Source organism: Leguminivora glycinivorella, chromosome 2, assembly GCF_023078275.1.
Source record: "Leguminivora glycinivorella isolate SPB_JAAS2020 chromosome 2, LegGlyc_1.1, whole genome shotgun sequence".
NCBI lineage: Eukaryota > Metazoa > Arthropoda > Insecta > Lepidoptera > Tortricidae > Leguminivora > Leguminivora glycinivorella.
In genome coordinates, this window is record NC_062972.1 from 24014167 (window position 1) to 24038444 (window position 24278).

A 24278-nucleotide genomic window follows, 5' to 3' on the forward strand; every position below is an offset into this window, starting at 1 on the left:
AGCCTGCGTATGGTTGGGTGGGGCAAACAGGAAATAGCAAGGCGACGAACAGGTCTGGTACCGACTACAAAAATAGTTGATTTGTTTATAATTTGGATGTTTAGATTATTGCAATCCGATAAGAAATCTGAATTCGAAGGTTTATTATTTTTGGCTTTTTAGTTTCTCCGTGTTTTGTAACACGCTTTTTTTGAAGGCGGTTTTATTTTTTTGTTAAAAAGTTATTTTATATCTTTTTAATATCTTGCAAGAACCCCGTCTTCGCAGGTGAAGGCCTCCTCCCGATTTTTCCACTCGTCTCTATCTTGGGCTATTTGCATCCAATTTTGACCGGCTATACTTTTGATTTCGTCTTCCCATCTAGTAACAGGTTTACCTCTGCCCCGTTTTCCTAGTGGCCCTTTCCATGACGTCACATTTTTAGTCCAGCGCTGGTCTGGTACTCGTGAAACGTGTCCCGCCCACTTCCACTTTAGTTGTTTGGCGTGTCTGAGTGCGTCTTTGGCCTTTGTAAAGTTTCTTATCTTGGTATGCCTTATTTTTTGGATTTTTTGATGCCGACCATACTTCGTTCCATTCCCCTTTGACAAGTTCTTATTTTATCTTTGACTTTTTTTGTGAACTTCCATGTTTGACAGCCGTAAGTTAGACATGGTAGTAGACACGAGTTCATAATTCTAGTTTTTAGGCTTATGGGCATGTTACTCTTGACGATTTCTTTCAAGTTCCAATATTTGTTCCACGTGCTGTGTATTCTCCTTTCAATTTCCAGTTCGTTGTTTGTCTTGTTGAAACTTATTTGTTTTCCGAGGTATATGTACATACATACAACATACATACATACAATCACGCCTGTATCCCATAAAGGGGTAGGCAGAACACATGAAACTACTAAAGCTTCAGTGCCACTCTTGGCAAATAAGGGGTTGAAAGAAAACGAAACTGTGACATTGCAGTGACAGGTTGCCAGCCTCTCGCCTACGCCACAATTTAACCCATATCCCATAGTCGCCTTCTACGACACCCACGGGAAGAAAGGGGGTGGTGAAATTCTTAACCCGTCACCACACAGGTAAGGAGGAGGGAGGTATATGTATTGTTTAGTATAGTTTAAGGGCTTATTTCCTACTGTTATTGTTTTCTCTGTACTGTTTGTCATTACCATAGTTTTAGCTAGGTTCATTTCAAGACCTACTTTAATACTTTCTCTATGTAGAGCTTCCACCATAATTTGAAGTTGAGATCCCGTTTCAGCCAGAACGACGAGATCGTCTGCAAAACGTAGGTGACTTAAGTATTTGCCTTTTATATTTATACCATAGTATTTCCAGTCTAGCTGTCCCATAATTAACTCTAGGATGGCTATAAATATTTTTGGGGAGAGAGGATCTCCCTGTCTTACGCCTCTCTTTATGGGGAAGCTCGGACCCGTCTTTTCTAGTCTTACTCTCCCTGTGCTGTTTTTGTAGAGGCACTTGAGGAGTTCTATGTAATGGTGTTCTACTCCCTGATTTCCCAGCGCTTCCCATATGCTTTTGTGTGAAACCGTGTCAAAAGCTTTCTGGTAATCTACATAGGCAATGTACAGTGGTCTCCGTCTCTCTTGGTATTTTTCTATTACTAGTTCCAGTGTGTGTGGATGTGAAATGGACACATATGGCACAGTAAATAAGAGTTTTGAATGATTCACGGTTTTAGTCGAGCTCCCGATATTTTCGACGCAGTTGCATGCATCATGATCACGGAAAACTGACGAAGGCGCTGTCTACGCAACTTTGACATCACCCGTCTTCGTCAGTTTTGCATGCAACTGCGTCAAAATATCGGGAGCTCAACTAAAATCAAAAAGGTAATCATGATCTATATCCCGGTCAATATAAGTCTAACTACAGTAAATATTTTAAAACGTGAAAAATGTTTCGATTATAACATCGTAGAATTTACTATTTTTCATACAACGTGCCTACGTCATAGCATTGTCATTTGCTAAATACTTTGACATTCTACTTTTACAAATACATAGTAGTCAATGAAGACGACGTGAGATTTTAGTTATATTTTTAACATTAACTAAAATAGGTAAAAAAAATCCTTACCAAAAAGCATTTCCCAGCGAATATGTGGCACCCAGTAATTGCTTACTGTGTTTCATCTCTCATACGTGTTCATTTTTAAATCAAGTTAGCGGCTCTATCTCAAACGAAATTCGAATTTATAACTAAACTGGTAGGAGCTATTGCGATGCGCGGCAATAGAAGTGTAGGTAATGCCATCTCACATACAGTCACTGATTGGAATCGAAAATAGAGGTAGACTCAATTTAAAAAAAGTTTCGGATACTGATTGGTGCTTTTTGAAATTGAAAACCTTTTCATTATGTTTCGGATATTTTAATATATTGAAACGTTCTTGCTATAATAATAGCGCAAAAAAGCGCTGGTGGCCCAGTGGTAAGAGCGTGCGACTTTCAATCCGAAGGTCGCGGGTTCAAACTGCGGGTCTTATATGATGTGCGAAATGTCGTTTGATATTTGCTAGTTGCTTTTCGGTGATGGAAAACATCGTGAGGAAACCGGACTTATTCCAATAAGGCCTAGTTACCCTTCGGGTTGGGAGGTCAGATGGCACTCGCTTTCGTAAAACTAGTGCCTATGCCAAAACTTGGTATTAGTTGTCAAAGCGGACCCCAGGCTCCCATGAGCCGCGGCGAATGCCGGGATAAACGCAAGGAGGATGATGATGTTCTTGGTATAATAGCGATTTTCAATTTGGTTTATCTATTATTATTTTTTTTTTCCTCCTTGCGTTATCCCGGCATTTTGCCGCGGCTCATGGGAGCCTGGGGTCCGCTTTGACAACTAATCCCAAGATTTGGCGTAGGCACTAGTTTTACGAAAGCGACTGACATCTGATCTTCCAACCCGGAGGGTAACCAGGCCTTATTGGGATTAGTCCGGTTTCCTCACGATGTTTTCCTTCACCGAAAAGCGACTGGCAAATATCAAATGACATTTCGCACATAAGTTCCGAAAAACTCATTGGTACGAGCCGGGGTTCGAACCCGCGACCTCCGGATCGAAAGTCGCACGCTCTTACCGCTAGGCCACCAGCGCTTTGTTTATCTATTATTTATAATGTTTTTTTATTTATTTGTAGGATGAACCCCGGCTAGACAGATGAAGTCTATGGCCCCTCAGCGTTGGGGCTGACACCATGACGCCGGCTGGCCTCCTGGTCTTCAGCTCGCTGCTCACGAGGACGCTCTGTGTGATCGCGCCACAAATACCAGGTAATTCGCTTTAAGCTGATATGGGTACTAGTACTTATATTACTATGAGAGTATGTGAATAAATAATAAATAAATATTACAGGACATTCTTACACAGATTGACTTCCCACGGTAAGCTCAAGAAGGCTTGTGTTGTGGGTATTCAGACAACGATATATAAATACATAGAAAACATCTCAGGCACAAATGTATGTGCTCATCACACAAACAAATGCCCTTACCGTGATTCGAACCCGGGACCGAGGCTTGACAGAATAAGAGACTGCTTATATTTCAGCAATACAAAATTACAAGTCAAAATATACTACATATTTGGAGGGCCACGCACTGAAGCTGTTTGGTTGAACTCGTTAATTTTCGTGATATATATATATTTTTATTGCATAAACTATACAATATAATATTCAATTTTCGGTACAAGCTTTTATTGTTGACTGCAAACAACCTTTTCCCTCAGCCAAATAATTAGGTAATATACACTTATTGATTGATTATTGAGTAAAACTATTTTTCCCCATTTCATAAACTCAAACAGGCTGTATGATGTTGATACGCAATAATATGTCATCCCACATCTATTTTGCAATAAGATGTCAACTGAAAAATTTGACGGTTAATGTTGACATTTTATTGCAAAATGCATGTAGGATTACACATTATTTTGTAATATCAGCATCCGTATCTGCGCTTGTTATGCCTATAGGTATATACCTATAACTATACCTAGATATTTTTCTACCACGAACGTCAAGTTGTAAGTGCTTGACAAAATAAAAACATCGACAATCCTGTTATCAATAAAATAGCCTTACATAAGGTTAACAATTAATAACCTCTAACCTAATAATAACCTCTAAAATCTTGAATAATAATGTAAGAACTTATATAAACTGTTATAATATGGTTAATTTTATTATTATTGTCCATTTATTTTCAAACATGTGACATTTTTGTAAAACATTCATGTTATATACCTACCTACACCTAAATTTAAGCCTGTATTCCCTGTTAAGATATCTAGTTTAGGAGTCGTGAATCAAACACGGGCTGCGAGCTGAGACTGGTTTATTCTATGTGAATGTAATCCTACCCACATAATGTACAATTATACAAGTACCTACATTTCCAAAACGGGGTAGGCAGAGAACATGAAACTACTCAAGATCCCGTGCCACGGCAATAATTAATGACACATTATAATGTAAGTTATCGATAAACTAAATATCGAAAGGAAGTCACTAGTGTCACTTCGTTAGTGTTAGAAAAATATCTAGGTATAACTATACAGGGTGTAAACCTAATACGGGCGAACCTCTTAACGGTGGTGAGTATAGGACATAAAAAATGGAATTAGATAACTTTTACTTAAAATTGAAATATTTTTTTTATCCATACAAATTAATTCGGCCCGCAACGTAATGCAAACACACTCGCGTTAAACGCTCGTTGACAGTTGTCATTGATTGTCACCGCAACCACGTTTACAGTACATTGCTGCTGGGAAATTTTTCAAAAATTAATTATGGGCTGAAAATTAAGAGTAACTCAAAACCACCTCTTAATTAATGATAACAATATTGAATTATATGCCTGGTTTCATTTATCGCCCTTATTACGTTTACGCACTGTATAATTATAACCCATGGGCCTTCTGAAATAAAGTATAACTCTCCATAGGTCACACATAACAATTATGCTATTGAGTGGCTATTGATAACATTTTAATAGGAAGGGTGAACTAACCTAAAGTTTGTAACCATAAATTTCTTCCACTAAAATGTTGTTTTATTAGATATTTTATGGTTGATATGATGAACAGTGTTATATATGGATATTGGTTAACGGGGATATTGGTTACCGGCCCTTACTCTAATTTGTGTATCAAACTAACGGGATATTAAAACGATTATTAGTTTATCGTTATTAATTAACCTCAGTTATACCCAATAATCTAGTATAAATAATTGTGTATCGAAATTGTGTTACATATCATTAAAATACTATTATGATACTTAACTAACATTATTATTAAGATACCGATATAACAGTTAAACAATTTACCTCCCTCTGCAGATGATTGTACATAATGTACATGAACAATATGAATATGCTTAAACTTATATACATAAAATATGTATTAGGCGAGCAGAATCCATTCATGCAACATAAAATATATTGTAAACGGCAAAGTTTTCTTTTGTATCCCCTGAATGTTTAATACTCTTAGGTCCAGGATTAGTTCACACGTATTACTACTTTAAGTTTACCCATTTTAAAGCAGCTGAAGTTTAAAAGGAAACCGTTAGTTTTCAAACTACATCCTGTAAATTTAACTTCACGGAGAATGATGGCGTGAAGCCAAATGTAGTCTGGAATAAATTGGCTCCGATTAATTAAAATCTACACCGGACGATATAAATTGCGAGGATTTCTGACACTTTCCGATTCGCGCTATAAAAATATTTTTGTTCAAGTGGATTGTACTTTTTTAACCGCCTTCCAAATCTAAAGGAAGGGGTTATCAAGTCGTCTGTATGTTTTTTTTTTTTTTTAATGTTTGTTCCTCGATATCTCCGTCGTTACTAGACCGATTTTTTTTTTTTTTTTTTATTGAATGTATATGCATACAGATTGGTCGCATTTTTCTCAGAACCCAATTCTGATGATGGGATCCTGGAGAAATCGAGGGAACTCCTCAAATCTGAAAGGCATATATATGGTGATTTTTGTGTTTTTAAAGGAACAGCATGCATTTACGTACGGAACAGTGACATTTGGTGCAGTGGATCTCCTGATGATGGTCAGAATGGAACTCCTCAAATCTGAACGGCACACTTATAGTGACTTTGGTATTTTTATAAGAACAGCATGCACTTACGTCCCGAACAGTGATATTTGGTGCAGTGGAATTGCTGATGATGGTCAGAACGGAACTCCTCAAATCTGAACGGCACACTTATAGTGACTGGTATTTTTATAAGAACAGCATGCACTTACGTCCAGAACAGTGACATTTGGTGCAGTGGAACTGCTGATGAAGAGTGAGCCGCCCCTGGTTAGAGTTCCGTTCTGATAATCATTCTCATCTGTATGTACTTCAGAATCATCCAGATTTCAAAATTGGTTCAGAAATGACGGAGATATCGAATAACAAACATTAATTACAACATATAAACTTACAACTAAACACTTATACTAAAAATCTTATAAATAAAAACTTATACTACGTATCTACAAATAAAAAATTTGGCTCAAATCGTCGCCAGTGGGTAAGGTGCCCAGAAGGCTGGCCGCATTGCCCCGCTGGATAGCTACACTTATCCGCTGAGCGAAATACTGGCCAGCCCTCTGGTCACCAGATGCGTCTATGAGGCGCTTGGACAGCTCCTCATAAAGGCGACGCGCACTAGGCCCCCACGGCCCCAAGGTTTCAACCCCAAACGCCGCAAATATGTAGCTACTTCCGAGGTTGGCATACTTGCGACGTTTGAGGTCTTCAGCCGAGGATGCAGCCGCACCAGCACCAACTTTAGTGCTTGGAATATGGGACGGAGCTAGGGTGTCTACACATGTAGCATCCCAGACGAGTGGCCGACCCATACTCCAAGGCACCAGCGTCATCCCATCAGGCCGCTTTCCATCAACCCTGGCCAGGCCGTTGGGTTCGAGGACGGCCGGCACTTTTGCGCTAGCAAGGGCCCTCCGGATGACGTCGTTGAGGCTAGCGTGGCGAGGAATTCTCCCGGCACTTCGGCTGCATGAGAGGCCGTGGTGGCCAAGACTGTCTACCGTAGCTCCACACTGGCAGCGATGAGGCACATTTGCTGATGCCCCTATTCTGAGACAGGTGGCTAATCGGAATGTGGTGTTGTCCAGCAATGTTCCTATTGTGGTGGATGGGAGTGTATGTAGCCACAGACCTGACTCCCATTCCGCGGTAGCGAGAAGGCGAGCCCGATCTGCCGAATCAAGAGCCGTCTCTAGGAGGCGGTCCCTTGTTAGACGGCAGAGAGGCCCGTCCCACTGCTTTTGCGAACATGGGTTAACAGGCAGGTCTATGTTTGGGCATGTTAGCTGCCAAACATTCTTGGCCTCGGTACAGTGTGCAGCCTCTAGGACCCCAATGGAAGGGGCTAAAATTTTCCTGATGAGGTTTTGAGCACCGTGTACAGAAGCCAAGAACGCAGGCAGCGCCACACTAGAAATTTTACGGATGCCCAAGCCGCCTAACCTGATGGGTAGGCTAGCCTGGGTCCATGATCTTTCGCTAAAGGAAATGTTAAAGATGGTGGTGAGTGTTTCCAAAACTAAATTGTCCAAATTTGAGATCAGAGAAGGATGCTTCCAGAAATGTGAGCCGCGAAGTATGTATGTAAATTTGGGTACAAATAAACAGTGTTTTATGATGCAATATGCCGAATGTATGTTGATATTAGCCAGACGGTGTGACGACGCTTTAAAAATTTCGATTTTCTTGTCTATGAAACGATGAAACGATTGGTCCATGATGGGACAACCAAGGAGTTGAAGCGTTTCTTTATTAATAATTTTGATTCCTGGAGCTACTTGTTCGAACTGTTGTAATATGTGATCTTTGCTAGGGCAGGTCTCTGTAACAAAGAGTTCACATTTTGAAAAGTTAAGGGATAAGCCGATAAGTTGTAGATCAGTTTTTAATTTCAATAAATCATCTAGAACTGAAATCGCTTCACCTCCGAGGGTGCCGTCATCTAGGTACCATATGTTCAATTTAGAATTTAGGTTTTTAAGTATGGGATGAATGGCGAGACTGAATATTGCTGGACCGAGAGGGTCGCCTTGTTGACAACCTACGGAAGAAAACAAAGGGTCAGTTTGGTAAAACAATTTAGAAGGGGAACTGTAGCACTGCCAGAGAAAGTTATAGGTAGAAGGAATTTTATCTTTAATTTGTGTCAACAAGGCGCCCCTGTCTACTGAATTAAAAGCGTTGGAGATATCCACCTTCAGAAGAACCTCTCCTGCTTGGCGCTCAATATAGGTCCGTACGGCATGGACAGCGGCTTCGCAGCCGCTTTTGGACCCGAAACCGAGCTGCACAGGCTGAAGTTCGGGAGCTAGGTCTTTAAGTATAGAGCGACATGCAATTTTTGCTGCAAGGCGGCGCAAAGTGGAGCCAACCGCTATGGGCCGGATGCCGCCATCTTTTTTAGTTAAGGCGCATAGGTTTGCACCATATAAGATGTTTGTGATCTCTAGAGGGACTTGACCAGCAAGCATGATGTTTACAAGAGCCGTCAAGTCCCTCAAGAGATTTTCCTTGGTATCACCGCAGCCACAGTACAAAAGGTCCTTGAGGTGTTGTGGAGATAAACCGTCAAGGGCTCCTGCTGAACCATTGGGAAAAGAAAGAATGGCTCCAAGAACATCCTCGGTGGATGCAATTAGAGTGGGATCATCAGGTTGAGGGGGAACTGGAAGATCCAGGTTCGGGTCTGAAGGTGGATGTTTAGCGTGAAGAGCTGCGAGAGTGTCTGAATTGACCGGCGCCACTGCATCGTCAGAAAACAAAAGACGGGCAGCTCCTTTGATGTCTCCGTCAGAGATTTTGCTTTCCACTTTTTTAAACAAATTTCCGCTAGGGCGCTTTAAACTATCCGCAGGGTGATTATTTGTATTGTCACTGCAGCAATTTTGTTTTATAATTTTTGTAAGTGATTTACATTCTTTACTCTTATCAGGTTTAATATGGAGGACTTTGAACGTAAACATCAAAAGGTTCTCCCAACTGTGGACGGAATTGTTCGAAATAATTTGTTTGATTATCTCAGAGAAAAATTTTGCCACAGTCACGCGTGCACCACGCGGTACGCGTTTTAGAACTGGCAGCGTGGTTTTTGCGTCACTTAAAGTCTTCCAAAAGGGTGTATTTATATTTTGGGTATCAGAGGCAGTGACCTGTGGCGTGGCGGCGACGTTAGGCTGTGGTGACGTAGGTGCAGGCTGGCTGTGGCTGTTTTTTTGATGTTTTTTACTAATGTGAATGTTGAGGCCCCTGGAGCCTTTAAAGTAGTTGGGTTTTGTGCATTCTGGGCAACGAACATAGCTTTCTGACGATGCAGCAGGTGGAGCAGAGTTAGAAAGAGGCATTAGCAAATAACTGGTCTTAAAAATAATATATATAAAATGCTTAAAACTAAACTAAATATAAAACTAAACAGCACTTAAATATATAATTAACTAAAAGTGTAAAGAATAAAAATTAAGTCTTGATTCCCTGCCGTGGGCCCAGGCGCAGCGGCAGCGGGCCTGGGCCCCCGCTGTGTGCTGCAGTGCAGTTGCAGGGGTTCTTTTAGGCAGAAAGGTCACTTCTGTCGATTCGAGGTAGGTACTTCCACTTCCAACTTATATAGATTGGATTTAAATCGCAAGCACACCACTTGAGCAGGTACACTTCAAAAATGAGATTTACAGCTTTGTATACTCGCTATAAACACTAATTATTTATCAATTAATGTATTTGTTGTGATAGGGGCTTTGACGGCTGTCATTGCGAACCGGGAGCATTTCGTTCTCGTTGTGACGCTTTTTCTGGGTATAAATGCAGTTTTGTCTGAAATATACTATCGACGTATGTTTTAGCAATCTGGCACACATTTGCTATTCCAAAATATCAGGAGTAAGATAGGTAAAAATAAATTTTCAATCCGGACGTTTTCAAAGCTTGTGTTTTGACAAGAACGTTGACGTTGAACATTAATAAATATACAGACGAATTGATAACATAATCCAACATTTGAAAGTATTTATCACTAGAACCCCAAAGGAAGGCGGTTTTTTTTTCTTAAAAATTATTATGAGCTTAACTCTTTGAAAAGAGGTCTTCTCAGTTTAAAATGTCTACGGTAAGATTAATTATAAGTCAAATTCAATTGAATAACTCTGTCTGCCCTTAGCAATGACGTCTGCTCACCTGTCAATTATCATGAAACTACTTGAGTTGTTCTATGTAACACTTACAATAAAGTAATTGGGTAATTCAATTGTGGAATATAATAAACAATAGGTAATCTTAACTTGGTACTTGAGTACCTTTCATTGTTTGCAAATTATACTTACAATTTAGCTACAACTAATTGAATCTATTCAATTTAGAACTGATTTAATATTGTATCATTTGTGTCTTAGATAAAATAATGAATAACGACTGATGGGGCAAATAGAGCCAGGTTGCATCAACCACAGTTAACAGGCATATCAACGTCATCAAGCGGAACCATACAATAAAATTTAACGATGACGACGGTTGGGAATCCTTTGAGAATATTACAAAAATATGTAATCTACTCTTTTATTAGTCAGTATTTTCTTCTGACTTGCTCCAGCCCCAAGAAAGGATCGGTTCTCTGAACTTAATAATTGCATATCAACATCTGCCTATAATAAATTGAACGGTCCACAGACTTCAGCACGGGCGAGAAGAAGGTAGTCAACGGGCCGTTCTGGCATGAGGTCATCACGGAGCTGTACGAGGACCACGAGGATGACGTGTCGACCACGACGACGGAGCCGTTGCCCATCTTTGAGGACGACGCCTCCACTAACAACGTGACGGCGCAGCTCGGGAGCCGGGTCCACTTGCACTGCAGGGTGCACGACTTGGGGGAGAAAACTGTAAGTAGACAGAAGATAGTCAATGGGGCGTTCTGATCATCACAGAGCTGTAAGGGGACCAAGAGGATGACGTGTCGACCGCGACGATGGAGCCGTTGCCCATCTTCGAGGACGATACCTCCACTAACAACGTGACGGCGCAGCTCGGGAGCCGGGTTCACTTGCACTGCAGGGTGCACGACTTGGAGGAGAAAACTGTAAGTAGACATAAGATAGTGAATAAGGCATTTTGATCATCACAGAGCTGTATAGGGACCACGATGACGTGTCGACCACGACGACGGAGCCGCTGCCCATCTTCGAGGACGACGCCTCCACTAACAACGTGACGGCGCAGCTCGGGAGCCGGGTCCACTTGCACTGCAGGGTGCACGACTTGGGGGAGAAAACTGTAAGTAGACCAGAGCTTAGTAAAGACACGTCAAGAGTACAATGGTTCACGCCTCGTAGCGTGTTACTTACCACTATTGGTATTGGTACCTAACCAACGTCAAAATCACTTACGGTAATATCGTAATGGTTCCGTATTGGCGCGATACCCAGTGTCAACAAACGAGGGCACGCTTGGCTTTTAGGATAGATACTTTTCACGTTTTCTCAGTACTTAATCATTTTCTTTGATATGACATTGGTGGTATGTTAATACCATTATATTTTTATATAAGGATATCTAAACGTAATGCTCTTTCAGATATCATGGGTAAAACGGCGCGACGATGAGCTCCACCTGCTTTCATTCGGCCGTCACACATACTCCGCGGACTCTCGCTACTCGCTTGCCTTCGAGCACCCGAACAACTGGCGCTTGCTCATTCAGTATGTGAGCGAGCGGGACGAAGGATTCTACGAGTGCCAGATATCGACGCATCCGCCGTTGGTGCGAAGAGTACACTTATCTGTCGTCGGTGAGTGATCTCGCATGGTTTTAGTGTTGTGTTTTCTAGCGTGTCTCCATTTTCTATGGTGATTATTCTCCAATGCAAACGATTTCCCATAAATAAACAGGGACTTCCTCATAAAATATAATTGGAACCAGCAATATTGAAGGATTTTGCACGCTGCGCGTTCTAAGAATGCAGGTTTTTGTTTTAAATATAGGTTGCAAACGAACAGACGGGCGCTTGATGTTAAGCGATTAACGTTACCAAAATACATCAATGAATGTTGAAGAGTCGTACAAAATTCAATGAAAATATTTTTTCGCTCAATAGGTATAATCAACACTATTTTGCAGAAAAGACGTTTTCACCTAATTATTATTTTGCGTGAATCACACGGTTATTTTTCGGCAGGTTATTGTTAGGCGCAACGAGGTTAAGGGGCGGGCGTGCAGTCGTGATAAAAACATTGAGTAATTATTACTTCGTATAGAGGAGCTATAGCAAACAACGAACGTGTCACAGCCTGTAAGCTGAAGGCGGGGTGAGGGGGCGGGGTGTGAACCAATGGCCTGCTTCCGTAACGTCGCAAGCGCTACGATTTTACTCGGCGCTTACGACCTTTCGGTCGCGATGATGAGCCCTGCATAGAGTGCATAGATTAGAAGTCGTAGTATAGAAGTGACATGGGTTTACATGGGCATTTTTTAATTTATGACTTTCAATTAGCGTGAGTTGTTAACAAAAAACATAAATCGCTGTTAGTTTTGTAATGATAATCAAGCTTGAAATCTGTATTTAAAACTAAACTTTTTTCACGTTCTGAATTTAGATTATAGCTTAGTATAATTCACGATGTTTTTATTGAAATTCCATGCTTAATTATCATTGCAAAACCGACAGCGATTTAACTTTTTTTAACAACTCTGTGAGTTCCAATTTTTTCAAATGCCCACATTTTTTAAAGCTGTATACGGACTGAGCGTACATGTGTACACGTAGCCGCAACTGGATATTAGTTATTTATGTGACATTTGCATAATGGTAGGCATTAAAAGATGAGTGTTGTTTTTGTTGTGTTAATAAGATAACATGAGTGTTTTAATGCCTAATTATCCACATATAACTTTATCTACATCCATGTATGTATGGGCGCGGGTTTATCGTCCCATAGAAAATTTGAATTTCGCGCGTTTTTATACTCTCATAATTTGCTTGACCGTCTACCTACCCAAATTCATTCAGGCAGGTTAGGTACTGCACTTACATTTACATACTCACATGAAATTCGACACGCGTACTTATTGAGAATCTGTTATAGACCGACATGTCGGAAAACTGTGCAATTCTGACAATAATAATTAAATAACCTTTTTTGCGTCGATAAATATATATAATTTAATGTATGATAGGAAACTTGAACTAACTTGCGATATTGTCACGTCTGCTTTTGTTGCATTTTTTACTCTTTGGTTTCAACGAAACATGGCCGCCGCAACATGGCGCTTCGGCATGAGTTTATATTGATACATTTTTTTAAAAGTAAGCGTGTTTAAACAAAAATGCAGTAAACCTACGTATGAAAAGTCACTCCTTAGCTTTTGTTAGATTTTCCTGAGCAGTCTGTGCAGTACCTCACTACACATGACGGCATTATTTAGACGAAATATTTTTCATTGCGATACATCAATCTACCACAGCCGTTCGGCACAGACTAAGCGCGTGTGTGCTGATCAGCTCTAAGTGTTGTTACACAAAATCAAGTTGAGGTGCCCTCTCTAGTTAACATAATTACTCAAAGGATAAAAACAACAAACATGGTGTTTGGCGATCAACGAGTAATGACGAATCAACGAATAAGTGTACAATATAACACTTTAAGTTCTCGCGCTTTGTACACTTATTTAAAGTCACACACAGGTCGAACGCGATTAATTAACATTATTTTTACCTTTTTTCCCAACGTAAAAAACAACGTAAAAATAATGTTAATTAATCGCGTTCGACCTGTGTGTGACTTTAAATAAGTGTACAATGTTCGAAAGTATTTATTTCATTTATTTTATTTCATTTATTTATTCAACATTACACGTCTTGTTCATTACAAAAGATGTTAATAATTATAGGTAGTCAGTACATGACACCCTGTCAGGGCACAAAATGTTGATAAGTAAGAGGGTACACTGGTACAACAGCAACACCCATAATAGGGATTATTAATAGACAGTTATTTATATTTTAACAGCGTTATCAATAGTACTTACAATTTCAACAAAACTTATTAAACTAGTTCATGCGTTAAAGCAATATAGGTAGGTATGTCAAAAAAAACGTAAATTATGTAAATTAAGTGAATCAGTAGGTAAACAATGCAATGTCATTTCTTAATATTCCTATTTATACGTAATAAGTCGCATGCTGCAGTATTCATTTCAGTATTTGAAATGTCTATAAAATGCTATCATAATAAATTTTGAAAGCAACCGCAGCTACAAAGATTACTGTAAATTTAGTAACCACAAATTAATTTTTTTTAGGGTTCCGTACCTCAAAAAGGAAAAACGGAACCCTTATAGGATCACTCGTGTGTCTGTCTGTCCGTCTGTCACAGCCATTTTTCTCCAAAACTACTGAACCGATTAACTTGAAATTTGGCACACATGTTAACTTGTGACCCAAAGACGGACATGTAATTTAAATTAAGAAAATTTAATTATAGGGGCCAATATTGGGGGGTAAAAGTGAAAATTAAAAATCAAAGTTTTTTGAACTATATTGTGTTACAATCATATCAAATGAAAGAGCTTTTTATAAGTATTTCAAAAATTTTTTTTTTAATAATTTTAAGTAAAGAAATTTTCATGTAATTTACCCCCCCCCCCTTATCTCCGAAACTACTAAGCGTAAAATTTTCAGAAAAATACACGAGATAGCCTTCAATCTATAGATTACAGGAAAACCTATTAAAATTCTACAGTCAAGCGTAAGTCGGACTTAAAAGAAAAAACTCAAATTACGAATTTCACTCAAAGGAGTTACCAAATCTCTTGAAATTGTGCGAGCGCGTTTGAATATTACATATAAATTCATTTCTGTTCCGTTTTTTGTAGAAATTGTTCAAAATATCGATTATTCGCCAAAATGACTTAAGTGCCAACAAAAAAGAAAGCGCTTAAGCCCTTCTTGTGGTATACGGAACCCTTGCAACGCGAGTACAACTCGCACTTGGCCGGTCTTTTATTAAGGACATTTGACTGTGACATCTGAGGTTAAGCCAAGTATAGTATAGTAACATGAATATTTTTTCAGTACAGATGTTGTATTTTTACGCACTAGTGCGAGAAGTAATTCATTGTATGCCAGGTCGAAACTTCGGATAGCCATCTGTACTGAAAAACGTCGTACGATACTCGTGCGAAAAGGAAATTCGCAACTCGTGTCGATTTAAAACACTATTCGGTCGTGTTTTAATTTGTCGCCACTCGTTTCGAACTTCCTTTTTTACGCACTTGTATCGTTATGTACTATTTCAGTACAGATGATGCTTTTTTTACGCACTAGTGCGAGAACTGGTCACTTTTTGTCAGGGCGAAACTTCGGAGGGTAATCTGTACTGAAAAACGTAGTACGAGACACGTGAGAAAAGAAAATTCGTAACTCGTGTCGAATGCGCACTCCCTTTTTTTTATGGGATAGGAGGCAAACGAGCAGACAGGTCGCCTGATGGTAAGCGATCACTCGCCCATGGACACCCAAATCACCAGAAGTGTTGGAGGTGCGTCGCCGGCCTTTAAGATGGGTGTACGCCGGCCTTCGTGTTTTAGTCGTGTTTTAATTTATCGCCACTCGTTTCGAAATTCCTTTTTTTCGCATATTTGTATCGTAATGTACTTATTCCCTATATGATATCAGTTTTAAGGACTTTTGCAGCTTCTGTTTTTGTATTAAACAAAAGTCACGTATTAGGTGAGATGCAATCTTTATGACGTCACGAAGATAAGAGCAATCACGAAGCTTTTATAAAAACTGGATATCTGCCTTAGAGCCAAGTTTTGGTGCACGGCAGTACGATACTACTCTTTATTAAATATACTGTGACGACACGAAACATGAAGGACGTTACTTTATAACTGACTGCTTTCTTATTCCGGGAAAAATTGTGTGAAGTACATCAAACAACTTCATCAATCAATCAGCCCGAATAATGACTGGTAGAAAATGTCATAAGTCCGCCTTCGTACGTACATAGCTACATACAGTTTATATAAATAATGAGTTAAAGTGACAGATTACTGCCTAAACAGAATGACGTAGATGGAGTAGATACACCTACCTTGAATATATAAATAAGATACGTAATAATTAGCATAAGCGAAACACCAAAAAATGGAAATTTCAAGCACGTGGGGCTCCACCAAGGCTCAAGCAAGGAATAAAACTGGGGATTTCAGATATCCAAACAAAGTTACGCAGTCAAATATTGAGTTCGGGCATCACCCTTTCCTATTAGCAAGCTTTAATAAGTTTTTTTGCAAAAATTTCATTTTTGGAACAAGCTTTTATCGCCGACTGTACTGTACCTTTCTGTCAACAGTCAACACTGCTCTCCGAGACGTTTCTAAAAACCCCTTACGCCGTGTCTTACGTGGGCGACGGTCGCGCGACGTCGCGTCTCATACTTCCATATCGATAAGGTTTGATTTCGTATGCGTCGCATCGCCGTCGCGCGACCATCGCGCGACCGTCGCCCACGCAAGCCACGGCGTTACTCGATGGGGATACGACGTTTCATAACGCGACGCTCCATCATATCAGATCAGCTCCATGATACCATAATATTGCATTGTCACGTGATTTACATTATGTGTGCAAAATTTCAGCTGGGTCTTTAGCTTCTACGTTTTGACCCAAACTAACATACTAACAAGGCAAGTTGAATAAAAGCTTGTAAAAACATGGTGTTTGTTGTGCACTAACCTAAAAAACCCCGCGGCATTTTGTTCATTTTGTTAATAATTCTTATACCAGTACGGCGAGCTTATATCGTTTCCTTTTACGTCCATTGAAACCTTTTTCCTTCTATTTGGTACAAACACCATATAACTGTATTTTATACGAGCGTCGGTTTACTAGTTTCGGATAGCTTTGTGGTTATGTACGTAAACAAAGAAATTGGGGTTACCGCTATTCGCTACAACACGCTTAACTAAGATATCCTATGCTAGAATTACAGTTTCTTTAGGGAAGGGTTCGAATTTACCCCCGTTAGCTTAACCCTAACCTGATGACAACTTCTCAGAAAAGTTGGTTTGATTTTAGTAACATGCCTAGATCGACAGCTGCGAATTTATCTATGATATTACAGTCGCAGAATTTAATTTCCGACCGATTTTGTACCTTGTCATAGTGACAATGGCGCGAGGTATCTAGTCAGCGACCATCATGTCCATGGTCACTTTGACAGTGTACGAAGTGGGTCGGAAATTATATTTTACTGTAAGTATAAGTACCTACCTACTTATTAGTCCGTCAGTGGATGTACTGTAAAAATAAGAACGTAAGGTCAATCAACGAAAGAGCAACTTTGTGATTAGTAATCAGTCGACGAACAAGTAATCACTGATTGCTTATTACTTGTCCCTGTTTGACAATATACGGTGAATGAAATACCATTATCTAAATAAAACGTATGTAAGTAATAAATACCTATTTATGAGTCGGGTCTAACTTTTGTTTTATCAGGAATTTAACTCTTCCATCTCACTCATAAAACTCATATAACCGTTGAAAAAACAACCACCAAGTTCTCCCATAATGCTTGCATATTTTATATCAGCGTAACGCCAACATTTGCATGCATGAGAAAACGATATACGTCATATATCTTGTATATGCTCCCACGATACTGTGCCAAGCTCAACGTTAGGTATACGCGTTGCCAAAATGTCCAAATACGAGTATGTACAATTAATTGTACATGCCTGCGGGCTCATCTTTTTGTTATTAGATTGCCATTCGCGGTTTGAGAATCGTCTACCAAATAAAGAGTTGACTAATATATAATACATTTTTTTAAATAATAAATGGGCTTACTTTTGGCTAAAGTCTAGCCAAAGGTAAAGACGTGGCCTACGATAGATAGATGGTGGATTTGAAGCCAAAGCCGTCAACTACAACTTACTCAAATTATGTTTTGTTCAATCTCAAGTCGTAATTATTTGTCATAGAACTGAAACTTATTCAAAGAATATTAAGTTACGTTTCATTTACGTAATAAAAACTAAACACAAACGATATTTATTTTATAAAAACAAATTTCACTTTGCATAGTGATGTGGAAAATTGAAAATCAAAGCTTTTATCTTGTTTGATAATATTTCCATTTTGAATGTATATACGTAAATAATTCAAGTTTTGTCTAATTTTTACGTTTACTTTTTTTACCACAAATACAATTTAGTTTTTACTTAATTTTTTACATAAGTAATTAACTTATCTATAAATTTGTTTATAATATTACATTTGTAAATGTAGGCAGTGACATAATTACCAAAAACTGACGAATTAAAATTAGTAAGTAAGCTAAGTATGTATGTACCTATATAAGCTTCGAACAATCGTAATAATATGTTTAGAAATGTTACAAATACTATTTAGCTGTTGTTAGTTTTAACCAAATTTTTGACTTATTTAACGTTTCTGTACCCAAAAGCCCTGATCAATGTATGCGTAATATAATAAAGAAACTTGCTAAATTGTATACATATATATGACGGAGACTGTTCAAACATGGCGACGTGTAAATGAGTGGTAGTAGCGGATTACCCTGCCTTTTCATGCAAACCCGCTGAATAAAATAAATACACTGTTTTTGTTTCCTAAGCTTAACTTCTTTTTGCTACCTATGTGATTTGAGTCTTGATTGTCAGGACCACTCAAATTAGTCTAGTTTGATGATGGATTTAAAAACTCTCCTAGTTACCAACTACATGGTTGAGTAATAAATGTAGGTACATACCTACATTTTAACGCATGATACATATGTATCATGATTTATGATTAATGTTGTAGTGCGCAACTCCATACTTTAATTAGGTTTAAAATATTCCCTGAAGTGGCAGATCGCCGTATCGCGTTCAGTTGTTTTATTTAATAATGAAACTGAAATTCCATGTACGCAATTACTGAAAAAATACACATATACTACTATGCCCCTCGAATAAATATACGTTTTGAGTTTCTGTCGCAAGCTTTGCTTTTAATCATTACAATATTTGTCTACAGTACCAAAAGTGGAAATAATTGACGAGCGAGGTCGTCCGCTTCAAGACAAGTTCTACAAAGAGGGCTCCATCATAGAGCTCCGTTGCATCGTGAGCGAGGTCCCGCAGCCCACTAGGCAGGTCAACTGGAAGCATGGGGCCAGGCTGCTCAACTACGACACCAAGAGAGGAGGCATCAGGTCGGTCCCACACTTATACTTGTTCTACTAGGGGAGGTGCATAAAGAGCGATGTCTCATAGCCCACCAGGCAACTGGAAGCATGGAGCCAGGCTGCTCAACTACGACACCAAGAGAGGAGGCATCAGGTCGGTCCCACACTTCTACTTGTTCTACTAGGGGAGGTGCATAAAGAGCGATATCTCTCAGTCCACCAGGCAGGTAAACTGGAAGCATGGAGCCTGGTTTCCCAACTACGACACCAAAAGAGTGCTTTATTAGGTCTGTCTGTGTTAACCTATCCCACAATTCACAGGTTGAATTTTCATAACTGTTAATATTTTATGGACGGGTATGATAAAATAAACCAGCCTATATCATATCGTAACTAACTTGAAAAAAAGGCATTCCATACATACTTACTAATTTTTTTCTTCATTTGCAGAAGTTTTTTTTAACGTAGTGACGATATTTCGTTCAGTATTAACTACTAATTAATTATTAACTAATTTACCAGATTAATTTATAGAAAATGAATTAGAAAGACTATCTATGTAGAAGATTGTCTGTGTAGGTAACTTAATTAGCTTTCACGTGGCAGAAATGAGCCTAATATTTATATATAGTACATTGCCATAAGGTAATTGCTTAAAAACGTAAGAATAAATGGCCGCATATACGACCTCCAAAAAGCTAAAAGAAACCTTGATGTTTCTAAGTAGGTACCCGGTTTGAATCACACTACGTTGTAAACAGTCAAGCGCCCCGGGCAATTTTATGTTGTTGTTTATGTAAGTATGTAAAAAGAAATGCCAAAGGTAAAGCGAAAAATGTGACTTTTCTCAATAGGTATATTTTTTAAGGATTATGTTATTGAAAATTGTATTACTATATTCTGTTATACTTACATGGCATTTTGTGCGTTAAATGTGTTTCTAGTGCAATAATAACAAAAGGTCTAGGTTGCATTTAATTCAGGCCTGCAGTCAATAATTTAGTTAGTACCTATATAAAACGACCTAAGTGCATTATAATTATTATAATAAGCTATAGACCTTACAAGTTGAAAGTTTCAAACGAAAAAAAATCGATGGAAAATCAGGAACACTTAAAGTTAATACTTTACTGCGATAATATCAATCAAATTTCGTTCGAAATTGGCTCTATGTCATCACATTCATCGTGTAATTCGTGTATCGATATACTTAGTAGATAATTATTAAAGTGTTACATCTATTGTTTATTTCTCAACATGAGATTAAATACTCGCTCACTGTTTGGAGTAAAACTTTCCGTCACTTGAAAATCAAAGCTTCTTTGTGAAAAAAAATGTTTACAAAGAGGCGGTCAAATAAATTGATTTATTTCATACTGGAATATTAGATTCGCAACGAGACATAATTGGATCCATTTTTTCATACTGTCGTCAAAAATATAGTTACACAGATTGCAATTTAACGTTTCTATTTAATCAAACTTCACGCTGCAATGAATAAAAAATAGTAAAGGTATTCGGAGAAATTCACTCCGAAAAACAGTAACAAGGGTCGTCCGTCAAACGGTTCAATATATCCAATTACGTACTTCAGGCCTTTACACAATAAAAAACTGGTATTTTTGTAAATATGACAAAACTAACTTTTTTGGTGACGGTCATAGTATTCAGAGCTTGAATTGAGCACTTATTGAAATATGTCTGGTCTAATATTGGAAATGGTCACCCTTTATTTATTTATACCTACATGTGTAAGTGTCACGAAACCGATTTGGAGAAAAAAAAAAACTAGAGGTATCACCGATCCAATTTATAATCTCATTTCGTCATTGTATTGTAGAATCTCCCGAAGGCTGAAAATTTCAATACTCTATTTTCAGTTAGTACTTTTTTTGCAGCTTGTCACCATTCAGTACTCACTCAATCTCAATCCATGCACTTCAGTGCCTTTCTAATTCCGAACTTAAATTGAAAATGTATTGTATTGTACACGTTACAACTTCGATGCGGGAGTTGGAGTAAAGTCAGTGCATTGTTTGAAGCACAAATGCCAGCAACATCCATTGTTCCTGCTAAAGATGGAACTGACATGTTTGCTATATATGGATGCGTTCGCGTTCTTTATACTTGAGTGTGCTGGTTGTGTGTGTGGAAACAGCGAACTGTTTACAGTCGAGTTCATAAATATGTGTACATTTTTTCACCTTATTGCAACCAGTTAAGATGAAGAAATGTACACATATTTATGAACTCGACTGTACTACACAGACGTAAGGTCGTAAAGTTGGAATTTGCATTGAGAAAAATACGCTTTGCAAATAAGTTGAATATATTCAGAAATGAAAGATATATTACTATCCGAGCGTCGTAGTTGTATAAAGGTTTATGTTACTTGCATCGCAACAGCTCTATTAAGAAGTTAAAATTAAACTAGTTTTTATCAAAAATACGAGTTAAGGTACAGCGGGGTAAATCTCGACAGGGGACCAAATGTAAGTGGTCCATTTTTTCCATGTTATACAATGTTTGCATTGTTAAATAGAGTGTCCGCCGGTTAAATATGATAGACGTGTTCAGTGGATACATGTAGAACTCAACATCACAGTGGAAATAACCTAACCACAAAAACAAAATTTTGAAAAAAACCCCGACCGCGACATAGTAGACCGATTTTCATGAAACATGGCTAAGAACACTCCCGATTAACTCAGCTTTCAGACAAAAAAAAACTAAATCGGTTCATCCGTTCGGGAGCTACGATGTCACAGACAGACACACACACAGACAGACAAACAGACAGACAGACAGACACGTCAAACTTATAACACCCCGTCGTTTTTGCGTCCAGGTACAATTATGTAGAAATGTATGATATACATCGACGGTCCCAAGTAACACTGTCGGATCTACAAAATCGTCATTTTCATTTTATTGCATTAATGATCTTAAAACATCCAAATTTATAATATGACATTTTCAGAATTTTACATTTCTCTCTATTTTCCGAAATAATATGTCACAAGAACGTCGTATCTTACACAGCGTCTTGTTTACAATGTCGGATGTCGCGTTGTAACAATGTTAGCGGGAGCGCGGGTAGGGCGACGCGGTCGTTTGTGCCACTACCCACAATATTGTATGGATAACCGCCGACTTCGCGAGCTCACACACTCTAAACACAAACCACAACATCTAGCTGTCGTATTTCACCACTATAGAAGAAAATGCACAACACAGGTAATTTAGTCGTAAATGACACATGCGACCCATATTATTACCTATTGTCCAATAAAAAAAGGCGTTAGTGACACATACGACCATTTTATATGAACCATGTCCAAACAAAAAAGTAGTATGTGACACATCCGACAAAATCGTTTAATAATTTCCTAGCAAGAATGTCGGTTGTACTATTTCTGAGGTTTCCTCAAGTATTTTCTTATTTTTACTTATGCACATCTTAAGAGTACCTAAAAATAGTAACTATTCCTAAATTTTATAACTTAACCTTTCGTATGCGTCTGTCAAAAAATTGTCATTAATATATTAGTCATAATAACTACATGTTAAAGTTGAAACAATATGGAGCAGATCTGCTCCTAAGCATACGAGAGGTTAATATCATAATTTGACAATTTTATAGAGCAAAAACCTGTTTGCAAAACTTTGATTGGCTCTGCTGGAAAGTAGTCATTTCGCAAATCCGACAGTGTTACTTGGGACCGGCGACATATAATTTCAAGGTAACTGAAGTTCCACGTGGTTAAAGTGGCCAATTACTTTGTGTGGGCCGATAATTCTAGCAATCACCCTATTATATTACTCCTCCAACGCAAGGCCCCGTCATGCTCTAGTTTCTTGTTAAGATCAAGAAGATAATTATAATACTCGCTTTATATTCGTAACAACACAAACAGTTTGTATTGTGTTAGCCTATGAAATTCCCCTGTTCATTTAACTTATCTGAAATTAAATTTATGGGGTGCTAACTGCCTTCATTCTGTGTTTGGATTGCCTTAAAGATTTATTGCGGGTCATACAAATTACTTTAAGAGTTAAGCACTTGAGGTCGGCACCTCGTACAAAATATTTAAGAGTACATGGATTCTAAATTATACTTCTACTGATTAAGTACCTGTAAAATACTTAAATGTTCAGTATAAAATATAATTATGAAAATTGGCCAAATCTACTATTGGCCGAGACGGGAATCGAAGCCGCATCTTCAGGTTACGCGACTAACGTCCTTGCTACAAGACCACTCGACCACTCGGTGGACTTGGTGGTCGCCTTTTCTTTAGTGTAAGTATGCAATTTATTCCAGTTTATGCTTTGTAGGGATGCCGACGTCCGCCGCACCGCTAAGATAACATGTTTTAACATTTCAACAGTGAGGTCTAACGAAATCGAATAGGGTATGAAACAACCCCTTAATTTATCTGTTAAGGCGTTTAATTAACACCAGCCTGAGCATTTATTTAACACGGTGTAAGCTCTGTAGTAATTTGTCATCTTTGGAATTAATGATTACCTACAGTTTATATTTACGAGAATTACGAGTTTTCCAAGAGTAAGTAAATAAAAACAATTACCACTGTTAATTACTGACTGTTTATGTACATTCGTATTCGTTACATAACAACTATATCTAAATATATAAAAGAAGAAGCTGACTGACTGACTGACTGACTGACTGACTGACTGACTGACTGACTGACTGACTGACTGACTGACTGACTGACTGACTGACTGACTGACTGACTGACTGACTGACATATCAACGCACAGCCGAAACCGCTGGTCCTAGAGATTTCAAATTTGGCACGTAGGTTCCTTATATAGTGTAGAGGAGCACTAAGAAAGGATTTTTCAAAATTCACCTCCTAAGGGGGTCAAATGGGGGTTCAAAGTTTGTATGGGGAAACAAGATTAAATTGACTATTTTATTCGAAACTTCACAGGAAGATTCCTTAAGACATATGACTGACTACGTGTTTCAGGTTTTTTGAAAATTTAACCCCTA

At 38.5% G+C, this 24278-nt stretch overlaps 1 protein-coding gene across 3 annotated transcripts in view; it reads left to right on the forward strand.

Moving 5' to 3' along the window:
- LOC125236258 (lachesin-like) overlaps positions 1 to 24278 on the forward strand; it is a 177525-nt gene that overhangs the window by 136156 nt on the left and 17091 nt on the right. For all 3 annotated transcript variants that reach the window (XM_048142958.1, XM_048142976.1, XM_048142967.1), the window contains 4 exons: positions 3157 to 3289; positions 10731 to 10942; positions 11634 to 11847; positions 19105 to 19282. In XM_048142958.1, coding sequence (XP_047998915.1) covers positions 3214 to 3289; positions 10731 to 10942; positions 11634 to 11847; positions 19105 to 19282 — 680 coding nt within the window. In that variant the 5' untranslated portion in view covers positions 3157 to 3213. The remainder of the gene's footprint in view (positions 1 to 3156; positions 3290 to 10730; positions 10943 to 11633; positions 11848 to 19104; positions 19283 to 24278) is intronic.